The sequence below is a fragment of the Zeus faber genome, assembly GCF_960531495.2.
Source record: "Zeus faber genome assembly, chromosome: 13".
NCBI classification, from domain to species: domain Eukaryota; kingdom Metazoa; phylum Chordata; class Actinopteri; order Zeiformes; family Zeidae; genus Zeus; species Zeus faber.
The window spans coordinates 7926134-7953649 of record NC_137198.1 but is presented as its reverse complement, the minus strand read 5'-3'; the positions used below and the strand labels follow the sequence as shown (position 1 = coordinate 7953649).

General features: G+C 44.9%; 1 protein-coding gene across 1 annotated transcript in view; it reads left to right on the top strand.

Moving 5' to 3' along the window:
- Positions 1-27516, top strand: part of tnika (TRAF2 and NCK interacting kinase a) — a 112728-nt gene that overhangs the window by 36795 nt on the left and 48417 nt on the right. The window contains exons 3-4 of the mRNA XM_080012732.1: positions 23213-23269; positions 26557-26682. Of these exons, the coding sequence (XP_079868858.1) occupies positions 23213-23269; positions 26557-26682 (183 nt within the window). The remainder of the gene's footprint in view (positions 1-23212; positions 23270-26556; positions 26683-27516) is intronic.

Genomic DNA, 27516 nt, shown 5'->3' with positions numbered 1-27516 from the left:
TATCACTTTCTGCCTTGCTCTCTCTCTCTCCCTCCACCCCCCTCCGCTGCCGCCTCCTCCCCCCCTCTTCCGTTAACTTCTCAATCATTAATTCTGTTTTGTTGTTTCTCCTTCTTCTTTACATCCCTCTGCATTCCTCCCTTATGTGCTGTCGTCTTATCAATATATAATCACCTTTTTCCTTTTCTCCGCTTGTTTTTTTTCCTTTGCCTCCAATGTGTGTGTGTGTGTGTGTGTGTGTGTGTGTGTGTGTGTGTGTGTGTGTGTGTGTGTGTGTGTGTGTGTGTGTGTGTGTGTGTGTGTGTGTGTGTGTGTGTGTGTGTGTGTGTGTGTGTGTGTGTGTGTGTGTGTGTCCTCCTCAGTGCTCTTCTAAAGGGGCCATAAATAGAGAACATGGGTAATGCTGAATAATTAAACACTTTCTATCTCTCTCTCTCTCTCCCTCTCTCTCGCTCTTCCTCCCTCTCACTCCTTATCTCTCTTCGTCACCTTCCTTTCTTATTCATTCCTCTCTCATCCTCCTCTCTGTCCCCTTCTGCCCTGTTTCTCTTACCGTGCACCCGTTCACTCCAGTCTGAAAATCCCCCCTTCTCTCTCTCTCTCTCTCTCTCTCTCTCTCTCTCTCTCTCTCTCTCTCTCTCTCTTCATCTCTATCAAATTCAAATGTAAACTTTATTGGGATGAAGGTCACTATAATAGCATTACACCAAAAAATAATTTAAAAGATTAAATTAATTTAAATAAGAACAATTAAAGGTGCAGTGTGTAGAATTTAGCGGCATCTAGCGCTGAGGCTGCAGATCGCAACCAACTGAACACCCCTCCCCCTTATGCCTGCCAAGTGGCGGCCTCCGTGGAAGAGACAGTGGCGATAAAACTTGCGAAAAAGGCGAAAGGCCTTCTCCTTTTTGGGCTACTGCACAAACATGGCGGTGTAACAAGGCGGTGCGACATGGTCCTCAACATGGCCCTCAACATGGCCGTGCAACATGGCCGTGCAACATGGCTGTCAGCATGGCGGTGCAACATGGCGGTGCAACATGGCCCTCGACATGGCCGTGCAACATGGCTGTCAGCATGGCGGTGCAACATGGCGGTGCAACATGGCCGTGCAACATGGCGGCCTCCATGGTGTACCCGCTCCCTATGTCGATAAAATGCCTCATTCCAAGGTGAGGCAAACAGCGATTGTCATTTTCGTGGATTATACACTAATTGAAACATACTTAGAAATATTATATTCCATTTCTGCCAAGTCCGTTGTGTAAATTCTACACATTGAGTGAATGGAAAGCTGAAAACAGGAGGAAATGTCTTACTGACGACAGAATATATATTCAGAGGATAAAACAAACCCCTCCTCTCTCAATTTTCAATTCAAATAAAATGTGCTTTATTGCTATGACAAGAATTCTTACATTGCCAAAGCATAACAAGACATGCATATAAGCATATATAATTATAATACTTCACATTACATAATATGAGATACAATGACATTAGGAAATAAATAATAGTAATTATAACAACAACATGAAGGACTTGTGAATAGTAATGGTAATAATAATATCAATTAAAACACATGGTGAAATGGACGATAATTCAAATAGACATAAAAAGAAGTGAAGAGCCGAGTGAGCGACAGACGGACAGAACAAGCGACAGATAGAGGGAGCGATCGACTGACTGAGTGACTGGGCAACTGACTGACTGAATAAGCGACTGACTGACTGACTGAATGAGCGACAGACTGACTGCCTGACTAAATGAGTGACTGACTGACTGAGCGAATGACTGACTAACTAACTAAGCGAGTGACTGAGCGACTGACTGACTGAGCGACCGGCTGTCTGCACGTCTTTGTGTTTTGCCTTCCAAGCGGCTGTTTTCCCTGTTCCCGGGCGTGTTGCCTCTGTGCACTTCAGTGGCTGTAGAGGACAGTTTAGGAAGGAGGAGCAGGAAAAAGAGGAGGAGAGAGAGGAGGAGAGGAGTGGACCGGACCAGTCAGTGTCTGTCTGATGACAGGACACATCCTCTCCACTTCCTCCTCAGGCAAAGTGCTCCTCACACTCTTTAAATATTCACCACTTACACTGCCCTCCCCCCATCTCTCCCTCTCTGACAGTTTGGGACTGTACGGGCTTTTAAAGGCCTTCCCACTGTGATAGCGACAAAGAGCAGCTGTGTGTGTGTGTGTGTGTGTGTGTGTGTGTGTGTGTGTGTGTGTGTGTGTGTGTGTGTGTGTGTGTGTGTGTGTGTGTGTGTGTGTGTGTGTGTGTGTGTGTGTGTGTGTGTGTGTGATGTTATCGCATCTTCGCTTTTCTCTTTGATCTGCGAACCAAAGCGTGGGTGGGTGGGTGGGTGTGTGTGTGTGGGTGTGGGTCTGTTACATTGTCATACTGAAGTCGCTGTAATCTTGTTACCAGGCCTATCTCCATGTTGGAGGGATGTAAACACGCATGGCGGTGATGGGACTAGGATTTGAAGAAGTGAATGGGATCTAAAATGTGTCTCTGTCCGTGGTGTTTAGGTATAATCGACATAATAATACAAAATTAAATCTATTATTATTGTGGCATGATCATTGAGAATTGTATGGAATTATGTGTATATATTAATAATAAAAAAATATGTTATTATATTATAATATTTGATAATATTCTAATATTATGTATAATATTTAATATATTATTAATATGAAGTGTGAGGGGTGTCATGATTAGATTTTCGATTTGAACATTTATTTTCAGCACTGACGGCTATGTCATTGTTCCACTATCGAGTCTTGATTTGTAAAGAAAAACTCGTTTCTCAATAAGTAGCTTTTATTTGAGTATTAAAAATTATAAATAATAACAAATATGACAATATTTAAACAACACACCTAAACAGTTTAGAGCTTTAGCAAAACTAGACTTTAGAATAATAAACAATATGTTACTCATTACACTACTTTCAAGTTACTCACCAAAATAAGGTCAGAAAAACAGATTATATTTTTGCCAGAGGGGAACCCTGGCAGTCAAAGCAATTTTCTCCAAACAAAGCAAATGAAAACTCTCGATGTATTTAATTTACTCCGTTTCCTGCTGCAGCTCTGCTGTGGAGCAGATCACAGATCGCTCCTGAAAGACATCCCGCCTGCGTTCTCACGGCCCGGTGGCAAATGCCCCACGTCCAGGCAGGGTCCACGAGCCGGTGGTTGGGAACCTCTACACTATAGGACTCTCCCTCTGTGAATGTCGGGTTTGGTTCCCACTTTCATCGCCACATCTGTGGAATTACTGGACTTTCTGGTGCACTCTCCCTCGCTGCATTTGTTTACCGCCGGATCTTGACCGTCCCAACCTGGCAACCATGTCGGAAAAAAGAATATATATTAAAATATGTAATTAATACATTAATAATAATAATAATAATATTCATGGATTGGATTCTGTCAATATTGTGTTCCAGATACTTTTAGCTGGGTTCGACATATTTCGGCGTGAAATGCATTGGACCGTGCCTGTGATATTGATCAAATTTGGTTGGTTTTTCACTAATTTCTGCTCCGTATGTCCATCGATTTGGATGAAACGTCAACCACCAGGTGTTTGTGACACACCGGTGCAAACAAGACGTAAATCGTGTTCGTAGCTTCTCCCGGGGTTTGTGTTCCAGGGGGTTTTAGATTTTAAAATTCAGAGAATTTTCCCAGAACAATCACAATAAGGTTCCAGCTCTACCATCTGGACCCCTAATAACATAATACAAGGAACATGTATTTATTGTGTATGTGTTTTAAAATATTTTCATTATTTTAGTGTTTTTGGTGTCGCCCACTACACAAGATCTTTGCCATTATATATCCTGTACAATTGAAGTCAGTCAAACCACTTACCTAAGTTCATTTATTTATAGGTTTATGAAATACATTACTATTGTGCAGGCAGTTTTCTGTTTATTTACAAAGTGCCATAAAATAATTCTGTTCCGCCAAATGGATTAGTGATCTTGATCAGTAATCGTGCTATCAGTATTGACTCAAACGATCGTGTCCAATAATAATTTTAGCCACAATGATGCAGCCCGACTTCAGAATGATAAACCGCCGTAAGTTGAGGCGTAGGAAACCCACCCACAGCCGCAAACACGGCCCACATGATAGAATTACACTGTAACCAGGCCGGAAACCAATGAACTTCTGCAGTCACAGAGCTTATATTTAGTTCGCCTGAAAATACGAGGCAAGGATGAGGCTTAACTAGGAGATGCCGCGGAATATGAAGACAATATCAGGAGGTATCACCTGGCCGCTATCTGTCCGTCACTGTCTGTGTCCTCTCATCCTAAACCTGTTTCCCTACTTCCTGTGTTTCTCTCCTTCTTCCAAGTCACAACTTTACCTGCACTAAGCTCCACCCCCCGCATCTAATCCTCCTCCCCACACACACACACACACACACACACACACACACACACACACACACACACACATGCGCAGAAGCAACCTTAAAAGTTGCGTTTTATCTTCCTTATCTGCAGTAAGTCACGTTGCAAAGGACTGTGGGAGATTTCTCTCTCTTTCTCACTCTCTTCATACCACACACACGCACGCACATACACACACACACACACACACACACACACACACACACACACACACACACGCACATACACACACACACGTACCCACGCACGCACACCAAACACCTGAAAGTGAAGGTGTGGAATCAAGGGCTCCGGGAGGGTTAGAAGGTAGATTTCTCACTCCTTTTTCCACCATATTTGATGGGAATTCTCTCCCTCCTGGGCGGGGTTGGGGGGGGGTGTAGTACCACTGACTTTTAACGTGTTGGGGCTGACTGTTGAGCAGAATGCCTTTTAAGGTCTTTCTAATTCAGTGACTCATCGTCACACGTGTATTACTGTTTGTGACCCACCGCAGCAAAAGCCGCCGTCTCGCGCATTTCCAAAATGGCCTTCAAAGAAGCCAAAGAAGTTGACAAAACCTTTCTCGAAGGAAAACGAGATTTTTCCAGATTCGTGTTCCTTTGTTTGTTTGTTTTTTTTGTTTTTGTTTTTTTTAAATCTCTCGACGTAGTTTCAAAACCCAGTTTGATTTATAGATAGTAGAAAAACGTTAAACCGTGGCGTTAAACATTCCCATTAGATGACGTGGGGAAACACAGTTCACCTACCGAGACGCTGAACAACACCGATGGTTTCCCTTAAAGCGAGCGTCCAGGTGAAGATCACTCCTCCACACCCCATGCGATGTGACGTCACAATGTGAAACCGTTTTGGCAGAGTTCAACCTTTTAAATCGTTCTACTTTTACACACACACACACACGGAGGCATCGCTGTGGAGGGGGCGTGCGCCAACGTGTATCACCCAATTAAGAATTGCTGACGTGACGAGGATCCGGTTTCACTTGTCTGTGAAAACTTTCATTTCCCCGTGTTGTGATGGATGGAGCGGGTGGAGGAACATCCAAATCATGTCGCGGACCTTAATCCGACCAGTGCGTTAGTTCCAAGTCAGTGTCAGCAGCGCGCGATTTTCCGCCATGATAGTCAGTTCTCCGACAGCTTTTATGAGACACGTATCTTTTACTGTTAAAATAAAAGCTTTTTTTTTAAAAACAAAAAATAGTTGCGTGTTTCACAAACACGGGTTTCCACACCCAAATATTTGCTTGATTTGCACAAGTGACACCTTGTTTGGAAGCTCCGATTCTACCCTTTCAAATGATAAAAAAAAGTCGAAAGCCGCCAAATGACCCTAAAGTATAAGGGTCACATATTCATATTATACTACTATATTAAATATTACTATATATATATATATATATATCATTGCTAAAATTATATTTATCTTTTGTCGGCCATGAGGCGTTTTGGGGTGGTCGTCCTTATTCATTCCCGTGTTCGTAGCTTCTTTGAAAATAACCCAGAACCAGCTTTACAGTGGCCAGTGCACAGCTGATAGCCGAGCACAGCGTCTGAACCGTGGAAGTGAATGGGGAAGCGGGCGTTAGTGCTGGCATCAGCGCCAACCGACCGCGCTCCAGCCGATGCGTTGGCCGTCTGCAGGCCGGCGAGCGGCCATGTTGGATAATTGGTGTTTGCGTGCCGCGCGGCCGCGTGCATGGACGGACGCACGCGCGCGTTTGGGCGTTAAATACATCGCTGGACTGTCACCGCTGCATCACACACACACACACACACACACACACACACACACCGCACACACACACACACACACACACACCCTAAATCTCCAGAGCCCTCAGGAATGAACTGTGAACCGTGACTGAGGTGTGTGTTGCTGTGGGAACGGCAGATGTGCCCGTCGTGCACGTGATACACACACACGTGTTCGCGCGCGCGCGCACGCGCGCGCGCACACACACACACACACACACACACACACACTTGGTAACATGTTCATTAGCCTACTTCCTCTCTCTCTCTTACCCTGTCTCGCTCGCTCGCTCTCTCTCTCGCCCTCTCTCTCTCACTCTCTCTATCTCCCCCAAGGCCACACAGCCCACTTACCCACAATGCACTCCTCTCACCCATACCCGGGTCAATTAGCCACGCCTGATGTCAATAACAATCGCTCATCCTCGCCGCACCACTTCGTCTCTTGTTCTTATTCTGTCGTTTGCTCTTCCCTTCCATGTCTCTCCCTCTCTCTCTCCACCCCCCCTCTCCCTCGTTCTCTTTCTCTCTCTCTCTCGCTCTAATTGATAGAGTGCAGTCTATAAAGAAGCTATTTAGCTATGTTGTTGTTGTTGTTGTTGTTTTTTTCCAATTTCCTCCACGGTGTGAATTTCTGTTTATCAATAGGTTAATCAATAACCTATACTGGCTGCCATGTCTCTCTCTCTCTCTCTCTCTCTCTCATCCCGTTTCCTCTTCTCCTCTTGTTGTTCTTCCTGTTTCCTGTCCTCGTGTTTTCTGACCTCCCCGCTCTTCTCCGCTCCACCCGAACGCTACTGTGTGTTTTATCTCCGTTTCTCCCTCCACCTCCACTCCGACCCTCTCTTTTTTTCTGCACCCCCCCCCCCTTACTCTCCACTCCCGTGTCTCCTTCACCTCCGCCTACTCTGTAAATCTGCGGCGTCGTTCGTTTGACCTCCGGAGCTGTCGGAGCGTGGTGTCGATGTGCTAAACCTGCCGCCTCGCCTCTCACTTCATCCGCCCGCCGTCATCCCTCTTTCCCCTCTTCTTCATCCCATGCACATTCTCTCTCGCTCTCTCTCTCTCTTCCCCTCCCTCCCCCCCCATCGCTCGCTTTGTCTTTGTGCATCTTTAAGACTAGAAATCTCACCTTGTCAGAGGGAGTGTGGGTGATCTCCACTCCCCCCCGCCCCTCTCTTTCAGTCCCTCTCCCTCTTTAATGGTATTTTCTTGATACTTTATTTTATCGAATATGTCTTTGAAACATAAAATTCCAACATTGGGACTTTTCTGAGATTTTTTTAATCAAATATATATATATATATATATATATATACATATATTTTTAACGTGAACATTTCCCTTGAAACTCCAAATAAAGGCACAATTTGTTAGAAAGTGAAAAATAATATCAGTATAGTAAATATAATTTAATTAAAATCACATTGCATGAGAGAGAGATACTGTTGTAAACAGGATTGGATGGAGCACACATTTTGGGAGGATGTCTTGCAGAAGTCTGGATGGATTTCAGCCTTGGTGTGTGTGTGTGTGTGTGTGTGTGTGTGTGTGTGTGTGTGTGCTAGTGTGTGGGCCTAATGGGGCCTATAAATAAATAACTAGTAAATACTGTATACTAGGCTGACAAATACCTATCCATACAGGATGAATGATGGACACACACACAAAACCTACCGTACTCATCTGGTGAGTGGTTATCCTGTTAGCGCTGATTTAATTCAATCACTGCGAGCCTCTGTTACAATGAGGACACACACACACAAACACAAACATGCACACACACACACACACACACACACACACACACACACACACACACACACTGTTACTGTCACCAACAATATTGGGTGAACCATGTTTGTTTATGTTAATGTGTATTACCCTAATGTTGTTAGGTTTAAGTGTGTGTGTGTGTGTGTGTGTGTGTGTGTGTGTGTGTGTGTGTGTGTGTGTGTGTGTGTGTGTGTGTGTGTGTGTGTGTGTGTGTGTGTGTGTGTGTGTGTGTGTGTGTACTTTCATTGTGTGTGTGTGTGTTTATTTAGCAGTTGTGCCAGAAGTCTTTTTTTCCCTGACCCCCTGATTAATCCCCTCTCGGCGTTAATTAGCTCGTTAGCTGCTCTGCGCTAACAAGCGTCGGTTCGTCTGCGGCCGTACCGGGCTTCTCCTCCCGTCCCGTCAATAAATGGCCACCAGGATCCTCTCTCTCTCTCTCCAGATCATTGCTCTCGTCACTCTTTCACCCCTCACTCTGTTGTTTTCCTCGTCATTCGTTTCTCCATCAATCGTTCTCACGGCTCTCTCTCTCTCTCTCTCTCTCTCTCTCTCCACTGCTCTCGTTTCCGTGTTGCATGTCATGTCATGGCTTTGTGCTTCCACTATATCTCTACGTCCATGGCACTTGCTCCGTGTTCCCTCTCGATCCGTGCGTACCGTGCTGTTCATCTCCCTCCCTCTCTCTCTCTATCTCTCCCTCTCTCTCTGCATCCCTCCCTCTCTCTCTCTCGCTATCCCTCCCTCTCTCTCTCTCTTTCTCTCTTTCTGTCCCTCCCTCCATCGCTCTCGTTTCATTGTCACATGTCGGGGCTTGGTGCTTCTATGTCTCTGCATCCACGGCACTTTCTTCTCTTCATACCTTGTTTCGTGTTCCCACTCAATCCCTGCGTTTCTTGCTGTGCATCTCTCTCTCTCTCTCTCTCTCTGTGTACCCCCCCACTCTCTCTCTTCCCCCCTCTCTTTTTCTCGGGTGTGAGCAGCCTGGGGGTGGTTTTATATTTTGTGGGCAGCGCCGAGCAAGATTGGAATGGAAGCCTTTGTCACTTTTATTTACTGGCTCACTGATTCCACAACATTGTGCGAGTGCGGGCAAAGTGTGTGTGTGTGTGTGCACGTGTGTGTGTGTGTGTGTGTGTGTGTGTGTGTGTGTGAATGCTTGTGTGTGTGTGTGTGTGTGTGTGCGTGTGCGTGCGCGCAGGGTGATGGTAGGTGTTTGAACTGCAGCGAGGTATGTCTGGGTATATTGCCCCCTTATTTCTTTCAGACCTGGTGGAGCAGAACCGTGTTTGCGGCGCTGGTGGAGTCGAGACCTCCCCTCCGTCCTGGAGAGGAGTTGCCGCAGCTGCTTCACAGCTGGTTGCCGGGGGTTGCTTTTAACAGTCTCGTCGTTCTGTTGCTCCCCATTGTCTCGCGCGCACTCGCCGCAATGGGGTTTGATATTGGGTGTTTATCGACGGGGAACAGACTTTGTTGGAAATAAGGCGCTGGCTTTTATAGGTTTGTGAATTCACACACCTGATGCCTCGGTCCGTTTGGGATCTAAATAAGAAAAGGAACCAATGCTTAAAAATGGTACTCTGCCTTCTCCTGATGGAGGGCCCGCTGGACCATGGCTGTGACCAATGTACTGACAAATGTACTGTGTGTGTGTGTGTGTGTGTGTGTGTGTGTGTGTGTGTGTGTGTGTGTGTGTGTGTGTGTGTGTGTGTGTGTGTGTGTGTGTGTGTGTGTGTGTGTGTGTGTGTGTGTGTGTGTGTGTGTGTGTGTGTGTGTGTTCGTGCGTTGCCTCTTGGGAGTCTTGGCTGTCATCGATGGAGAGGAAAACACTTGAACATAGTTTTTCATACGTTTATACTCAGGGTGGGAGTCGCCAGGGATCTCACGATATGATATTATCGCCGTACTTGGGTCCTGATACGATGATATTGTGAATCTTTGTTTTCGCAAAACACCCAAGTATTACGATAGTATGCTGTTTCGGATGTTCCGTTACTGCTGCTCCTGCGCATGGGTATTAAAGAAACAGAAGCATCGTCCTCGGCGGATAAAGGCCCACCGAAAACGTGTTACACTGTTTTTAACTTTATCTGCATTGCTGTGGGCATGGCCTATACATCTCAAGGCTGTAAATGTAAATAAAAGTGTATTGTTGCCGTCAGTATAAATATGATATGGTGGGGAGAAATATTGCTTACTATGCTGTATCAATTTTATTTTTTTACCCCACCCCTACTCTATATCCCCTCTATGATAGCATTAGTATGCTGCCTAGACTAATTATTTAAAATTTTTACAAGGCATCAACCAATATCGCTCTTTGACTTCTGGCACTGAGATCAACATAGAACACTAGTTTGGAGTCTATAGAACATATTGTCTGACATATAATGCCCCCCCCCCCTTCAGTTCGAGATCTCTAACATATTACTTTTTGAAACGGCAGGAACTCAAGTTGCTTTTCTTCAATATCTGACTCCTTTGATGTGGCTCTTGACATTGGTTTTCAGGCGTATTCTGCGATAAATGGTCCATTTTGAAGAGATCAGTGACTTTCTGTCTGACTTTCACCATCATCTTTCCAAAAAGTCAGCCCTACCCTATCCTCACTAAGTTGGTCGACTGAACTGTAAGTGCTGTTATTGTGGAAACGAGGACCAACAACAGTACCGTCCATGAATGAGATGTTTGGTCAGGTGTCACTTATACATACACTGTGAACTGCCGCTCACTGGATATTTTCTCTTTTTCGGACCATTCTCTGTAAACCCTAGAGATGGTTGTGCGTGAAAATCCCAGGAGGTCAGCAGTCTCTGAAATACTCAGACCAGCCCCTCTGGCACCAACAACCATGCCACGTTCAAAGTCACTTAAGTCCCCCATTCCCCATTCTGATGCTCGGTTTGAACTTCAACAGTGATCACCACCCCTACATGCCTAAATGCAATGAGTTGCTGCCATGTGATTGGCTGATTAGCTATTTGTGTTCACAAGCAATTGAACAGGTGACCATGTAGTCACCTTTTTACACCTCTAATTTGTAAGAACGTTTTCATCTTCATTTCTGTTTTGGAGTTTCCAATCACATTTTAGCGGCGTGTGTGTGTGTGTGTGTGTATGTGTGTGTGTGTGTGTGTGTGTGTGTGTGTGTGTGTGTGTGTGTGTGTGTGTGTGTGTGTGTGTGTGTGTGTGTGTGTGTGTGTGTGTGTGTGTGTGTGTGTGTGTGTGTGTGCATGTGTGTGCATGTGTGTGTGTGGATTATCATGATGACACAGATTAGGATTAAGGTTTGACCCATTTCTTCTCTGCGAAGAGTTGGGAAGGCAGTCTGGCGTGGCAGTCCACTCCATTCCGAGCTTTACTGGGGGTGTGTGTCTGCATTTGTGAGTCTTGGCCTTGGTGTTTGCATCTCCTTGTCGGTGAGGTAGACCTAGAGGCAAAATGACTCATTTCAATTCTGAAAACACATTTTTCACGGTAAATGAATCGTATCAAAACGTGTGCACGTCTGTAAATTGATGATCCTTAATGTGATACTAGAAATAAACTGGACACTTTGAGGTCACAGAGATGTAAATAAGCGCCTCTACACCATGTGCTGCATACTGTATGTACTGTATTACTCTGTTGAAATAAATTGCGATTCTCCCTGTATTTTTGTGGGTATTGTTGTCCGACATGGTCGCCATATTGGGGGCGGTCAAGATCCGCCGGTTCCGCCAGACTGGACTTGACTGTTTTCCAAAAAAGCCTATTTAAAATGTTTAAAAAAAACAAAAAAAAAAAACAAAAAAAAAAAGAATGGAACTGTTTTCCAAAGGGGAGAGGCAGCAGTGTGCACCTGCACCGCCACCGCGGTGTGCGCTGCAGGAGTTGCGCTTTCTCTTTTTATTCTACCAAAAATGCGACCATGCGTAACGGGAACACCGGAGCACACTAGTGTATGTGTTTGTGAAGTGTTTTGGTGGTTAATGGTACAGCGTATTTAATTGTAAAAAGTGTGACAGAAAACCGTTTGCAAAACGCGGCTCTCGACGAACCTTAATAATTTCATGGACTGCAGAACACAGTACTGCTCCCTGGCGCTCACAGTGGAATGATTTATTATCATAAGTGTGTGTGTGTGTGTGTGTGTGTGTGCGTGTGTGTCTGTGTGTGTGTGTGTGTGATATTTCAGCATATTTAAAGTATGTGTATGTAAAGGAGACATTTATTGAGACAGAGATTAACCAACCATTACATTTGGATGAAAAAATAATTTATTAACATTAATACTAATAATACAAAAAAATTGCGATTAGCTCTCATAATTGCCATTGGGTTTTTATGTTAAAATATCACATCATTAATACATTTTTGTCAAATATTCCATAGATTCAAAACCTCATTTTAGGTCATATCTCCCCATCATTAATTTTGACTTTAGTGTGGCGCTAAGCGACAGTGTCTTAATTTAACGGCGATATGAAACGACTGAAAGATGATAAATGAGAACATCAAATCATCAACTAACTCTCTGCATTAAACAGCCCTGCACCATCGTCCTGTCGTTCTTTTCTCACCATCACTACTTCCATCCCACTCTCCTCTGTTCGGTCATCCCTTCTACTGCAGGGTGTGTGTGTGTGTGTGTGTGTGTGTGTGTGTGTGTGTGTGTGTGTGTGTGTGTGTGTGTGTGTGTGTGTGTGTGTGTGTGTGTGTGTGTGTGTGTGTGTGTGTGTGTGTGTGTGTGTGTGTGTGTGTGTGCAATCTTTTGTGTGTAATTGTACAACTGACTCTGCAAGGACATACACACACACACAGATGCTGAGACAGTAGCCTTCAGGCCATTTCACTTCCTGCGTTTCCCTGCAGTTTTTCTCGAAAAAACAGAGCACGCGGGTGTGGTCAGTGATTCGAACGCCACGTATACAAAGCCAACTCTCACCAGCTGACGGACCTAATTCACATTTTATTTATCGGCGATTATGTTATAATCGAATAATTGTGACCGCTCTAGTCTTCAAATTCCCAATGTTACGATCAATATCATCAACATTCACACACATGCACAAAAGTATTATGTTTAATATGCTAATATGGATAGATGGTGCTTGGAAGTACCCGATTGTGTCTTCCCCAATGACTGTCCCTCCGGACAAACTCCCAATTTGCTGTTTAGTGGAATAAATCCAAACCCAGTGACGCTCGCTCTCCTGATCGCGTCACGTTTCACTCGTCGTTCACTTTCGCAGAGCAGCAGTGCAGTCGCTCACACCTTATTTGGAAGTTTTCTCGCTCACCAGCGCACGGGAACAAAAACAGTGGCCCGTATCGGGTCCCTATTTCAGCATATTTGTTTATTTTGTTTATTTATTTTTAAGGTTTTTCAGCCATTTTCTATGCCGGTGTTTCTCAACCTTGCTTTTCCCGCCGTGGCTTTTTCCAATGAAATAATACCATGGCACGACACCACTATCCCATTAACCACTAAAAATGTCACGTCCACGTAGAACTAAGCTAATTATTATGGACAACTAATCATTTGTGATTCGCAACCGTTTCGTTCATAGTGACCAAATCATTTAAATGACTCTAGACTCCAGGGCAGAACAGTGAGTATTCGATTCATAAACTAAAAATGATTACTGAGGATTAAATTCAAGTCCTAGGCATTATGTCCTTATTCCTATTGAATGTGAGTGATTTACATTTTGCATTCCACCAAAACGAAATAATATGCACAGAATGAAATGATTCCCGTGAGAACTCCACTCTCAAATCAGAGCTGAACCCACCCTTGATCATCGTTCAGTGGAGTCCTCCCACCGCGCGTTGCACCAACTGAACCAAAACGACCAAGAGTCAGAAAATAGAGCAGCTCTGTTTTACTGAGCGAGAAGAATCAAACCTCTCATCACTACGAATGGTATGACGGACAAAGTATCTCATTTTAAGCGGAATTTGAGAAGGTTTCCCCTCCTCTTCAGCAGAGTATAGTAGCACTTCACAGGGACACAGAGGTTGAAAAACACACACTCGCGCACACACAGAGGGGGAGTAGAGCGTAGAGGACAGAGACTTACAGACGATATACGACACATTGTGCAGGTTACTATTATGGTGGTTGAGCAGGTTTGAGGGATTTGGGCACCGCCTGCCTTTGGCCGCCAGCGCGGAATGATGAAGAGATGTGTCCATCTGCAGCCCGGGGCTCACACATCCCCTAATGCAGCCCTGTGTGTGTGTGTATGTGTATCTGTGTGTGTGTGTGTGTGTGTGTGTGTGTGTGTGTCTGTGTCTGTGTCTGTGGCGGCAGCAGCAGCATTGTGCTCCATATAGCAGCAGATGAATGGCGGAGAGGCAGAGTTCTCGCGCTCACACCTTCCTGCTTCATTATCCCTACGCCCGTGTGCCGGCTCGCTTGTCTTTCCAGACCTCCACCCTCGTCCTGTCTTCCTCTGGCAGGCGCAATTAATCACCATTACGCGCCGATGGTAATTAATGGAAAAGACGTCTCCCGGTTCAACCCGGCACGCCGCTTATTGAAGGCTTTGTCCCCGATGACGGATGAGACAACGTGGGAAGTCTCATCTCCAAAAAATAAAAAATAAAAATTTGCCAAAACACCAGCCGCTAAGTTTAATCTTGGATCGTGTTTACGAGTCGGGCGTGGTGGGCTGGGACGTTTTCTGATTTATGCAGAAACCTGTGAAATATTCCCAGTCTAAATGCTCCGCATCACCGCACAAGTGCTGTGGGTGTTTCTTGATTTGAGCCTTTTAGCGGTGCAATATAAAGGAAATGTCAAAGTACTTATTGGTCTCTTAGGTCTTTACTTTTAAGTGCAGGGGATAAATGACTTAAGTTCCCTGTCTTCCTCACCGGACGGGCCTTTATCTTGTCTTTGTCTCAAATCAAATGACTCGGGCTTTGTTTACACACGTTGAAATGACATCTCAGGACAAAGATGAGCCTGGGCGTGTGAGTGGGGATAGGATGGACACCGCTGGGAGCGGGTAGTTTGATCTTTTCACCAGGCAGGAGCAGTCGGGTGGGAAAACTTTTGATTAACCAAATAAAGTTTTCTTTGAACGCGTCACTAACTCACATCGTTGACACGAGGAGCGTCAAGTTACGATCTCCGTGTTTGGACAGGAAGTCGCGTCCTATCTTTTTCCACAAATGAATGTCGCCCAAAACGGATCTGAAAATATCCAAATCCATGTGTTTTTATTTCCTGTTGAGATATTCATATTTCATATCCCAACTGTGTCACATGTGGTAAAACATCATTCAGCCGGCGGTGCAAAGTAATTACTATGATGTATCACATTATCCTACACACTGATCAGCCACATTATTAAAGTCACTGACAGGTGAAGGTAATATCATTGCTCATGTGGCTTTGGTGTTGGGGGTTGGTTGAGACAGTGACGGAGAGGTGTTCCCATTATGCGCGGTTTGGCACCGCCCAAAGCTCCTACAATGGACACGTGAGCGTCATAACTGGACCAAGGAGCAATGGAAGAAGGTGGCCTGGTCTGATGAATCACATCTTCTCCTGCATCATGTGGATGGGTGGGGTTAGGGTCCGATCCGATGGGGCGTCTGTGGGATGTGCTGGAGCAACAAGCTCCGATCCATGGGGGCCCCACCTCACAACTTCCAGGACTTAAAGGATCTGCTGCTAACGTCTTGGTGCCAGATACCACAGGACACCTTCAGAGGTCTAGGGGAGTCCATGCCTCCACGAGGCAGAGCTGTTTTGGAATGTTTGGAATGTTTGGAGTGTGTGTGTGTGTGTGTGTGTGTGTGTGTGTGTGTGTGTGTGTGTGTGTGTGTGTGTGTGTGTGTGTGTGTGTGTGTGTGTGTGTGTGTGTGTGTGTGTGTGTGTGTGTGTGTGTGTGTGTGTGTGCACGCATGTCTGGAAGCATGCTATTGTAGCAGCATTTTGTTTTGCATAAGCAAAGGATCAATCAGCGAATCAATCCCTCTATTGATCCGTCCATTCATTCATTCATCCACACAGCCATCCATCCATCTGCACACACCCCCAGGGACACGTGTGTGTGACATTTGAATTCCATGTCAGCGCTCCGTGGCTGACGGGAGGTGTCGCGTACGTTGGCAGCATCACCGTGAAAAGACCAAACGCCCCACCCCCCCGTGTCGTGTTAGCGTCCATCCCAGATCCCAGGCATGTTTGTGTCGGGAGTCACTTTACACTGAGCTGTGTGTGTGTGTGTGTGTGTGTGTGTGTGTGAGAGAGAGAGAGAGGGTGAGAGTGAGAGAAAGTGAGAGTGAGAGAGAGAGAGAGAATTGTGGATCGCGGGACAGAGAATGAATGATGGATAGAACAATGGAGGGAGGGACAGGGGGATGGAGACCGAAATAAAGATTGGAGAAGACTAGGGGGAAGGTGGGTGGGGAGGAGAGCGAGCGAGCGAGATAGAGAGAGACAACAAAAGCGTAACTAAGTGTGAGGGAGAATTAAAGGAGAGAGAGAGAGAGAGAGAGAGTTTCCAAATGAGAAGGAGATTAAGCGAGGGATCAGCGAATTAGAGAGCGATCCTGCCGATCTGGGTCACAGCAGTGGGAGGAAGGAGAGGGGGAGGAACGAGAGAGGGGGGGAGGAGGAGAGGAGGACATAGCGTGGAATAAATGAGTAGAGAAGAAGAAGGGATGGATGGGCCTGTGGAGGTGTAGTGGTTGTCAATGAGTTATGAGAGAGAGAGAGAAGGGTAGAAGGAGGGAGGGATGGAGGGTGAGGGTGAGGAAGGGGGAGAGAGAGGTGGAAGTAGCTTGAGAAAGAGAGAGATTCTTCTATTCTAAATTCTAATTAATCACATTTAATCTCATATTTTATCTTACTTATTGTGTTACACCGCTAATCTGTTCTTGTTTCTTTTTTATCAAATCGGTAGAAAAAAAAATACAAATAAATAAAATGAATTGGTAATCCATTCTGGATGGCTCATAATACCACATTATAGTTATTATATTATTATAATTCTAATCATATAATAAAATCGGAACTGAGGCATCGCCGTATTGTGAGCGCTCTGTTTTGTCGTCTGTTTTTATATAATTTAACAAAATGATTTGACATATAAATATCACAAAGGGTGGTGTTGCTTATTATTCCAGTCGAGTTGATCAAAGCCACTTTCAACTGATCAGAGCAGAGAACGAGGGAGGGAGGGAGAGCGAGAGGAGAAATGAAGAGGGAGGGAAATAAAGAAGGAGAGGAATAGAGGGAGAGAGAGTTGAAGACGAGCAGATGTGGCTCAAACCAGCTTGTTCCTTTCACACTTGGTCACACGTGGATGGGATGAAGGGTGGAGGGATGGAAGGAAGGATGGACGGGAAGAAATGATAGATGGCTGGATGGATAGATGGATGATAGCGAGACGGACGGATGGAATGATGGATGTTTGGATAGAATGAAAGATGGATGGATGGATCAGAATAAAGATGGATGGAAGGATGAATAATGGATGGAAAGAAATGGAAGCATGGATGGATGCTTGGCAAAGAAAGTTAGAAGGAAGGCTGGAAGGAATGATGCATGGATAGATGGAAGGATCAATGATGGAAGGATGGGTGGGTGGAAAGATGGATGAATGTATAAAAGGATGGATGGAAGGGTGGATAGATGAATGGAAAGAAGGATGGATGGATGGATGGATACTGGACACGTCATTTCGAACTGTTTATCAATAGGTTCATCAATAACCTATACTGGCCCGGCGGGTCTCTCTCTCTCTGTCTTTCTCTCACACACCCTGTCTCTCTCTCTCTCTCTCTCTCTTTCTCTCTCTCTCTGTCTTTCTCTCACTCACCCTGTCTTTCTCTCTCTCTCACACACTCTCTGTCTCTCTCATCTCTTACACTCTGTCTCTCTAACACCCTCTCTCAGCCTGTCTCTCTCTCGCTCTCTCCCTCCACGCTGCTGTCTTTCATCCTCCCTCCCCGACTCGTCTCCCTCTCTTTCTCGCCCTCCGTCAGTCACTCCTTCCTCTTGGTCTCTGTGATTTGTGATCGAGTGTGTCTGTCGATGTGAACAAGCGGCGAAAAAGAGGTGTGTGTGTGTGTGTGTGTGTGTGTGTGTGTGTGTGTGTGTGTGTGTGTGTGTGTGTGTGTGTGTGTGTGTGTGTGTGTGTGTGTGTGTGTGTGTGTGTGTGTGTGTGTGTGTGTGTGTGTGTGCGCGCGCACTCCCAAGTCTCAGTCTTGGACCACTAATGTCTTTGTTGGACTAACAAAGCGGCTCCTTGTGTTGGAGGAATTGGGGCAGTCTGACTGATCCGAATGAGAAATCCCCACTCAACCTCCTCAGCTCCTTCTCCTCTTGACAAATTTTGTGTGTGTGTGTGTGTGTGTGTGTAGATGTGCACACTTGTCTGTGTGTGTGTGTGTTGGGAGCGCTCTGCCATCCGGTGGCGCGGTGCTTAGCGCCGATTGTGCCATTGGCGGATTGTGATCTTGTGAATTATATCAAACCCCCAAAAGTTCCTTTCTAGTTCGGAGTCGCTGAGGGAACTTTTTTTTTCCACCTGTTAAGGAAAAACGAGAGTTTGGAGTCATTTAATGTATAAATAATAACTTCAGTTATTATTCCCCCGGTGGAAAATACAGTGGCAGAATCTGTGGCACGCCAAATTTTTTTGGGTATACTACATTTGAGATACGGAATTGAGAGATACCATCTCATGTTCATTTATTTTATTTGATTCAAGATTCTTTCATTGCATTGCACCTTGAGGTGCTTGAAATGTCCTTGGAGAAAAAAACCCCCGTAATCATTGAAAAGCTATTATATTCCCCCTGTTTTTTTTTTATTCAAATCGTTACGTAATTAAACATCATGCCAGGGAAATGTACATTTTATCTTGTAATAGTAGATCAATAGGAGATGAATAATAGATATACAGATGATAGATATACTAATATAAATAATAGACACTGAGATTACCATTATATTTTAATTAATAAAGATCAAATTGAAAATTGAGTGCATTTGTTTTGCATGAAGTCCTTGAAAATGGAAAAAAACATAGTGCTTAAAAAGTACTCGAAAGACCTTGAATTTCATTTTGTACTCACGGAATGAGCGCTGCTAATTGGATGCGTGGCTTCCTTCCTGCGATAGTTTCCTCTTAAGTGAAATTCAAAATGAATCCCAGTTACCAAGATGTTAAACCTCTCCATGGTGGAAGCTACGTTGCTGTCTATAAACAATACAACACGGTTGTTTTGAATGGATACGCTCACTTTTTATTCTGAGGATCCCTGCCAGAAACACACCCATCAACCCGTTATGTGCAGGCAGTGTGGCTGTGCCGTCCTCCACAGTTTATCTCTGGAGAGTTGTATAAAAATAGGTGCTTTGTTGACGAGTGAGTCCCAAAACAGTGTAGCGGTTCCAGATGGAGAGGGCGTGACCTTTCAAGGTGTCTTTGTGGCTCATTTTCCCTTTATGCTCTGGTCCCAGTTGGTCTGACTTGTGCGTCTGAGACTTAAAGGTACAATAAGTGTACAGGGGCGTCGCGATTACGATTCAAAATCGAATTGAGCGTTCGATTTCGAACTCGGAGATCACAATCGGGTTCGCCAATCTCCCCGTATTTTGTGGGTAATATCGTCAGACATGGTCGCCATATTGGGGCGGTCAAGGTCCGGCGATAAACAAATGCCGTGGGCCCCGGGGGGGCGCGGCTCCCCCGGCCCCGAACCGACTCGGAATTGGGAGAGCCGCGGCCAGGTCCGCCGTGGCGTCAGCTGCGCCGCATCCCTCAACGCACACTGTGCAGGAACGAATTTCGCGTAGAATTCCAATTCCAAAGAAATACCCCAACAGAGTTCAATATGGGTTCATCCAGTTTGTTGCACAGTGAACGCACATTAGAGAGAAATGTTCCACGGTCACGGTGCCAAGTCCACGTCAGCGGAGACGGACCACGCACCGACGCGTTTCCCCGCGTTTCCCTGTGTGAGAGTGCACCTTTGACCAGAACGGCCAGTAATTCCACAGATGTGGCGATGGAAGTAGGAAACAAACCGGACATTCACAGAGGGAATGTCTGACAGTGCAGAGGTTTTCCAACCATCGGCTCGTGGACTGGGCCTGGACGCGGGGCATTTGCCACCGGGCCGTGAGAACGCAGGCGGGATTACCTTTCAGGAGCGATCTGTGGTGTGCTCCACGGCAGAGCGGCAGTAGGAAACGGAGTAAATTAAATACATGTAGATTTTTAACTTGCTTTGTTTGGAGTAAAGAAGGCTCTGATCGAAGCTGCAGGTAGTAATTTACCTTTTACTGCCAGCGTTCCCCTCTGGCAAACATAGAATCCGTTTTTCTGACCTTATTTTGGTGAGTGACTTAGAAGTAGTGTAATAAGTAACTTCTTGTTTATTATTCTAAAGTCTAGTTTAAAGGTCTTAGGTGTGTTGTTTTAATATTCTCATATATTGGTTTTTATTTACAATTTTTAATATTCAAATAAAAGTTACTTATTGCGAAAAACAAGTGTTTTCTTTACAAATCAAGACTTGATAGTCGAACAATGGCATAGCCGTCAATCCTGGAATTTTTTTTTTTTTTTGTAATTAAATAGAATCATGACCTTAAAATCGAAATTTAAATCGTGGATTTGGAGAATCGTGACACCCCTAATAAGTTAGATTTTTTTGCCGGTCATGCAAATTCGAGTTCAAGATTATTTGTCCCATACATATACATACGGTCAAACATATATGCAGTGAAATGTCATGACACCCAGTGATTACGCACAACAAGCTCTACAAGCTCTAAAAATACTAAAATGTGCGTACTCGAAATTGACCATGGTATATCGACGGTTGTTCCTAAACGTGGTTGATCAATGCCAGTCAGTCCACTGTGACCTCAATGGCTGTGCAGGTTTCAAACTGGGTGCACACCGGATCGGAAAACGCATCTGAAACAGTCAGTGGCTGTCTGGTGAGCTGGCTCTGCGTGTCGCATCCCAAAATATGTCGCGGAAAATGTGTTTTTTCCCGTTCGATAGCGTGTAGTCTGCCCAACTGGACATTTACCGCTTTCCATAACTCAAAGTTAAAAAAAAATAATAATAATTACACACAAATCACTGATATAAAGAAGTATTTACCTAGTTTTAAACCCGGTTCCAATAAAAAATACATTTGACTGACATCCCTTCCAGTCGTCAGTTGGAAAGCTTTAACGCATCCCCGAACGCACGTGGAAATCTGTCACCGCAGCTCGTCACAGCTTTCCGAAAGAACGGACTTCCGGTTCATTCTTGTCGTTTGGGGGATTCAGTGTGAAGCCTCAGACGCTTCAGGCGCTGGAAACAGGCAGTCCGCTCCAGTCCGGTCTAGTCCGGTCTAGTCCGGTCCAGTCCGGTCCGGTCCACACTCTCTGTTGTGGAGCCAATTGATGTTTGAGTGAATCTTGATCCCGGGCCGCCTTGCCTGAGGTTTGCGCTGTGTGGATTAGTGCTTCTAGTTTCACAGCAACACTCTCAGTGTCCTGGACTCCCAGTTGGCCACAGTTCTCAGTATCACAATGTTCCTTTGACTAAAGCCCTCGGGGGCCATCGTAGGCCAGGGCCACTAATACCATCTGGTTTATTGCAAACCCCACAAGTCCTGCCCTGATTGGGAAAGTGTTCGTGCTTTGTGCGTGTGTGCATGTGTGTGTGTGTGGGGGTGTGGGGGTGTGGGTGGGTGTGGGTGTGTTTGTTTGTTGTGCTGGTGCTAAGCTTAATGCCCAGACTATAATATGCTAATCAGTCGAGTCCAGACAGGTGGAAGTAATTGCCGCCAGTGTTTTAACGTTTGCTAGCCTTGTTAGCTTCATTAGCTAATCCCGCCAACAGATGCCTGGTTGCAAAGCAGCCGTCAGGGCTTTCCTCTCGGCCCTCCAACCTCCTGGCTCCTAGACTCCTAGAACCCTCAGGCATCTGCATAGCCTACATAGCTTGGCACGTGTGTCGGTTAGTTTAACCGAGCTCTGTATACTTCTGTGTTTTCCATGGTATGCTTTCTCGCGTTGTACCTATTTCGCCACCCTGGAATGAGGATCCCTTTTTACAAGTAATTTCTTCGAGGTTCCTTCTTTTTATTTTGCCCCTTTTGCTCTTTGTGGGGTTGTTTTTGCTTGTCCATCCAAGGGTAGGGGAAGTTTTGTAGTGTTAATGCAGAGCTTTTAAAGCTGTGGAAATGTACTTAAGTAAGTTCGTGTGTCTAGATGTTCCCTAACATGTCTACAGCTTTAAAAGCCCACCATTAACAGGGCAATGGAACATGGCTGGCTACTTGTGGGACTGGTATCTAGATGGAAGCCATCATGCATGAGACGGAACGTATGTGATATTTATCCAGTGATATCTGTAAGACGAACCGGACGTATAGGGTCTTCGAGAGCTAAAAAACCCCATTCTATATAATATACAACTCTATATTATACACACAAAGATTTAATTGATGCTGGACAAAAAAATGTGTTTGAGGAAATGGAATTAGTTATTGTTTAAAGGATCCCCACTCGATTATAATCCTTCTTCTGAACGGTCTTCAAATAAGCCACCAAATTAATTACGATATAACATATTGAATATTCATTTTATTGCAGGTTTATTGCCATTGCAATATCCAGTTGATTGTACATTGCATTTTCATATTTTAATGGAATAATCAGCAGTGATGTACGTGCGGCCAAAGCAAGCCATAGTAACTACATCTACATCGCATGACCCTCAAACTCAACCTCTCCCATCCCCGTGTCCCCAAATCAACACAACATATTAACTTGTGCAGGAAATAAAAGGTCAATCATTTCAAGTTAAAGGTGACGTTTGTTGAGTTTAGGGAAAAACCCACAGATAAGTTTGCCCAGCAAGTCAAGGAAATAGGTGGTGGCCAACCAGCTCGCATGGCACTGACAGACGGTGTCATGTCATACATGTTCAGACTTGTGCATCCCTCCGTCGTTGAAACGCTGCACCTGTGTTTGCTCCTGCTCTGCCTCCGGCTTGGTCGTGGACCCGAACCCAGCTTTTTAGGCCTCCTAATGCCAATGAATGACAGGCATGGTCAACAACATTCATGTCACGGTGGAATTGGCACAAGGGGCAAATAAAATATTACTGAGTCCTTTCAAGCCCTTGAATGGATTCCTGCAAAAAAAAAACCCAAAAACATCAAAATGTAAACTCTTCTTCTTGTGATTCATGTATCAATCTCTCTCTTGCTTCCTTCTACAGGGTCGCCATGTTAAGACGGGACAGCTGGCAGCCATCAAGGTCATGGATGTCACTGGGGTAAGACACACACGCACACGCACACACACACACACACACACGTTCACACTTACACTCACCCACACGTCACTCACTCACCCACACACATTCACACAGCAAATCATCTCAAGTGATTATTTCGCCATACTCTGTGTCATCTAATTATGAAGTGTGTGTGTGTGCGTGTGTGTGTGTGTCGGAGAGGAAATGAGGACAGGCCTATTGCCATGGTAATATTAGCTGGGGGTATTAGCACAGCAGTGTGGTCTGTGGAACAGGAGGGAATCTCGCCTAAATTTAAAGACCCTCGCACCTCTCCCCTCACTCCCAGCACCCAGGGGGATGAATGGATGAATTTAAGAATGTTGGGACGGATGGGTGGATGGGTGGGTGGCACATCAGGAAAGGACAGATGGGTGAATGAATGAATGATTGCACAAGTTAATTGGTGAATGATGATCAAATAAGTAAACTAATAAATTAATTCAAGGATGGGTGCGTGGATCCACGATTCGATTTGACTTTTTAATTTAAGGTCCCGATTCGATTTTCGATTCAAACGTATTTCTTTTTCAGCAACTGACGGCTGTGCCATTGTTCGAGTGTCGAATCTTGATTTGTGTTGAAAACACTTGTTTCTCAATAAGTCACTTTTATTTGAAAATCCAAAATTATAAATAATGACAAAAATATGAGAATATTTGTAACAACACACCCAGACCTGCCAAGCTGCACACATTTTGTGTACCAACCATGCAATTCTTCGTCAAAATACGGAGGTACGACATGCCAGCTGAAACTACGTAAATTTGTTTTTATATGTATATAATATTGGAATTTAATGACGGAAATCTATCAATACAAAAATATACAGTACATTTATTCTGTGCTTAAACTACATCCCTGGGACTGGACCAGATGCTACGACCTGTGCTTCTGTAAGCCCTCCCTCCCTCTCCTCTCACTCAACATCCACTGATACGCACTGAACGATACTTTATTAGCCACCGAGGTGTATCGCTGCATTCTGAGGTACAATGTGAAGTGGGAGAATTATAATAAAGAACAAAAATGTGACCGTAATGTTAACATTTGAAACGTGAGACGCACCGATCGATCGGCCGGTGACCGCTATTGGTCGGTTTTCACCGCCCGAACAATGTCAGTTATATCCGATTCTGTGCCGGTCAAATTTACACACCTGATACTGTTCTCATGTACTGCACTGGTAAAAATGCTAAGATACTTGCCTTAATAGTTTAGAGCTTTAGCAGAACTAAACTTTAGAGTAATTAACAATAAGTTACTTATTACACTACTTTTAAATTACTCACCAAAATAACCGCAGTAAAACAGATGGTATTTTTGCCAGAGGGGAACGCTGGCAGTAAAAGGTAAATGACTACCTGCAGCTTCGATCAGAGGAATCTTTTCTCCAAACAAAGCAAATAAAAACTCTAGATGTATTTAATTTACTCCGTTTCCTGCTGCCGCTCTGCCGTGGAGCACACCACAGCGCGCTCCTGAAAAAAATCCCGCCTGCGTTCTCACGGCCCGGTGGCAAATGCCCCGCGGGAAGGCACGGTCCGCGGGCCGGTGGTTGGAAAACCTCTGCACTGTCGGACATTCCCTCTGTGAATGTCCGGTTTGTTTCCTACTTCCATCGCCACATCTGTGGAATTACTGGCCGTTCTGGTCAAAGGTGCACTCTCCCTTGAACACACAGGGAAACGCGTCGCTGCGTGGTCCGTCTCCGTTGACGTGGACTTGGCACCGTGACCGTGGAACATTTCTCTCTAATGTGCGTTCACTGTGCAACAAACTGGATGAACCCATATTGAACTTTGTTGTTATTTTTTATTGTAATATTATTACTTTTTGTCATAATGTTGCATATTTATTTATTCATTTGTAATAATATTACCAAAAAAAAACAAAACAAAGTTGAATATAAGTAGGAACGAAATTCGAATAGAATTAGAATATTATTGGCATCCTATTTCGAATGTCGTTCCTGCAGCCATAGTGGGCGCCTGGTGGGCGGGGGGCCGTGGGCGGGGGGCCGTGTGCAGCGAGCCCCTCCACGGAGCTGACTCCAGTTCTCCAAATAGTTCTCCAAACTCTGAACCAGATTTCATGAAAGTTTGGAGCCGGGCGAGCGGCAGTGAACCTACCTGCTTGTGATTTTGAATTTCGAAATGGGACGCTCATTTAGATCGATTATCATTTCAAGTTGGAATCATGACACCCTTAGAATGAATGAATGAATGAATGAATGAATAAGTAGATTGGTCAATGAACACTCCAATAAGCTGAATTAAAGAATGAATTAAATAATGGCTGGATGGATAAATCCCAAATACATAAACAAATGGTCAGCTGGTTGAAAGAATTAATGAATTCATTGAATTCAAAAATGGATGGATGGTTAATTAGGAATACATACATGAATGGACGGATGGGTGAAATGATGAAACGAATGAATGCACATAATTCATTCATCACAATTCAGTGTTTTACCCGGGAGCGCTTTTCAGGCCTGGTGGTGCGCACCGAAAAAGCCCCAAACAGACGATGCGCGGCATGCACGGTCTGCGATTTCTTTTTGCGTTCAAATTTTTGTATAGTAAAGTGCACAGTATATTCAAGACTTAAACCAAAGTGATCACAAGGAGAGGATACATACTGTACGTTCATCTCCGAGAAAGAAAATGTGAGTCAAGGTGTAAAAACCCACGAATGAGCACAATGACCGGATGAGCGAATGAGTAAAAAAACCGATAGAACGAATTAAAGACGGTGAGAGAAATCGAGCACCACGTCGAGCCAAATCTGCATTCTGAAGCTCCCCTTTTTTAATTTTTCTCCCGGCAGTTTACGCTAAACGCAAGAATCAAAGCGCACTTTTCCCTAATGTTGTGGATGGTGAACGGGGAAATGAACCGTTGTTTAAAACGCTGTTTTCTCTCATTTTGAAGCTTGTCGCCTCAAAAGTGACACCGTTGTTTAAAACGCTGTTTTAAACAACGGTGTCACTTTTGAGGCGACAAACTTCAAAATGAGAGTCATCAAGACGTAACTTCAGGATACGGCTGTCGGCTCCACCAGCCGTCCTATTTCCCCACGTGATAACACTTCGTTTGAGATGCACATCCATGGCAACTGCGTGTGTCTCTGTGTGTGTGTGTGTGTGTGTGTGTGTGTGTGTGTGTGTGTGTGTGTGTGTGTGTGTGTGTGTGTGTGTGTGTGTGTGTGTGTGTGTGTGTGTGTGTGTGTGTGTGTGTGTGTGTGTGTGTGTGTGTTTCCAGGACGAGGAGGAAGAGATCAAGGCGGAGATCAACATGTTGAAGAAGTACAGCCATCACCGAAACATCGCCACCTACTACGGAGCCTTCATCAAGAAGAACCCGCCGGGAACGGACGACCAGCTCTGGGTGCGCCTCCTTTGATGCGTCTTTTTCCACGTGGTTCCAGTTACAAGCAGAAAACGATTTAGAATTTCATGGTTGTATTTTAATCCGTGTCAAAATTTGCCCAGCAAATTGGCATCTAGGCAGCAGGGGGCCGGGCGGGGCCGTGGGAAGAATTGATAATCGTATGAATGATCTGTGATTTAATATGGTGTTGATATTTATTGCCGATCTGCTCATGAATTCAAAATCCTTTTTTGAAGAACCCCTTGGATGTTCGTCATTATGAACTGAATAGCGATGTCAAGTATGATAAGCAGGCCAAAACAGATTTTGTTATTATTATGGTAGTCGTTAGTCCTATTGTTATTGTCTGGAACAGAACGACTGCAGAAGCTACGAACACGGTTTGATTATTTAGAACCAGGAAGTCGCGAAAGTCCCGTCGTTCGAGTCTCATCCAAGTCGATCCACATGCAGAGCGGAAATGAGTGGAAAACCCCCAAAAATTGGACCCAAAGTAGCCGGATGGAAAAATTGAATCTGTGAAATTGTAAGGAGTCACAGAGGTACGCCAACGTTTTCCATATTTCACGGAAACGTAACCCATGGAACATTTTATCAAGGGAAAGAAGTCGCCGCTGAAATTATGTAAGTTAGATTACCATCGTAAACCTCCGTAAATACGTAATTTAAACATGCGACAGGAACAGCAAATCGTACAGAGCAGAGAAACAGCCGTGGGACACGAACAGCCAATCGTACAGCTGGAGCGCCGGTGCTTCCTCCACCGCTCGCGCTCCCCGGCCGCGGCGCGCTCTACAGCCGGCAGCGTGCGGCAGGGATGAGGCCCCCCCC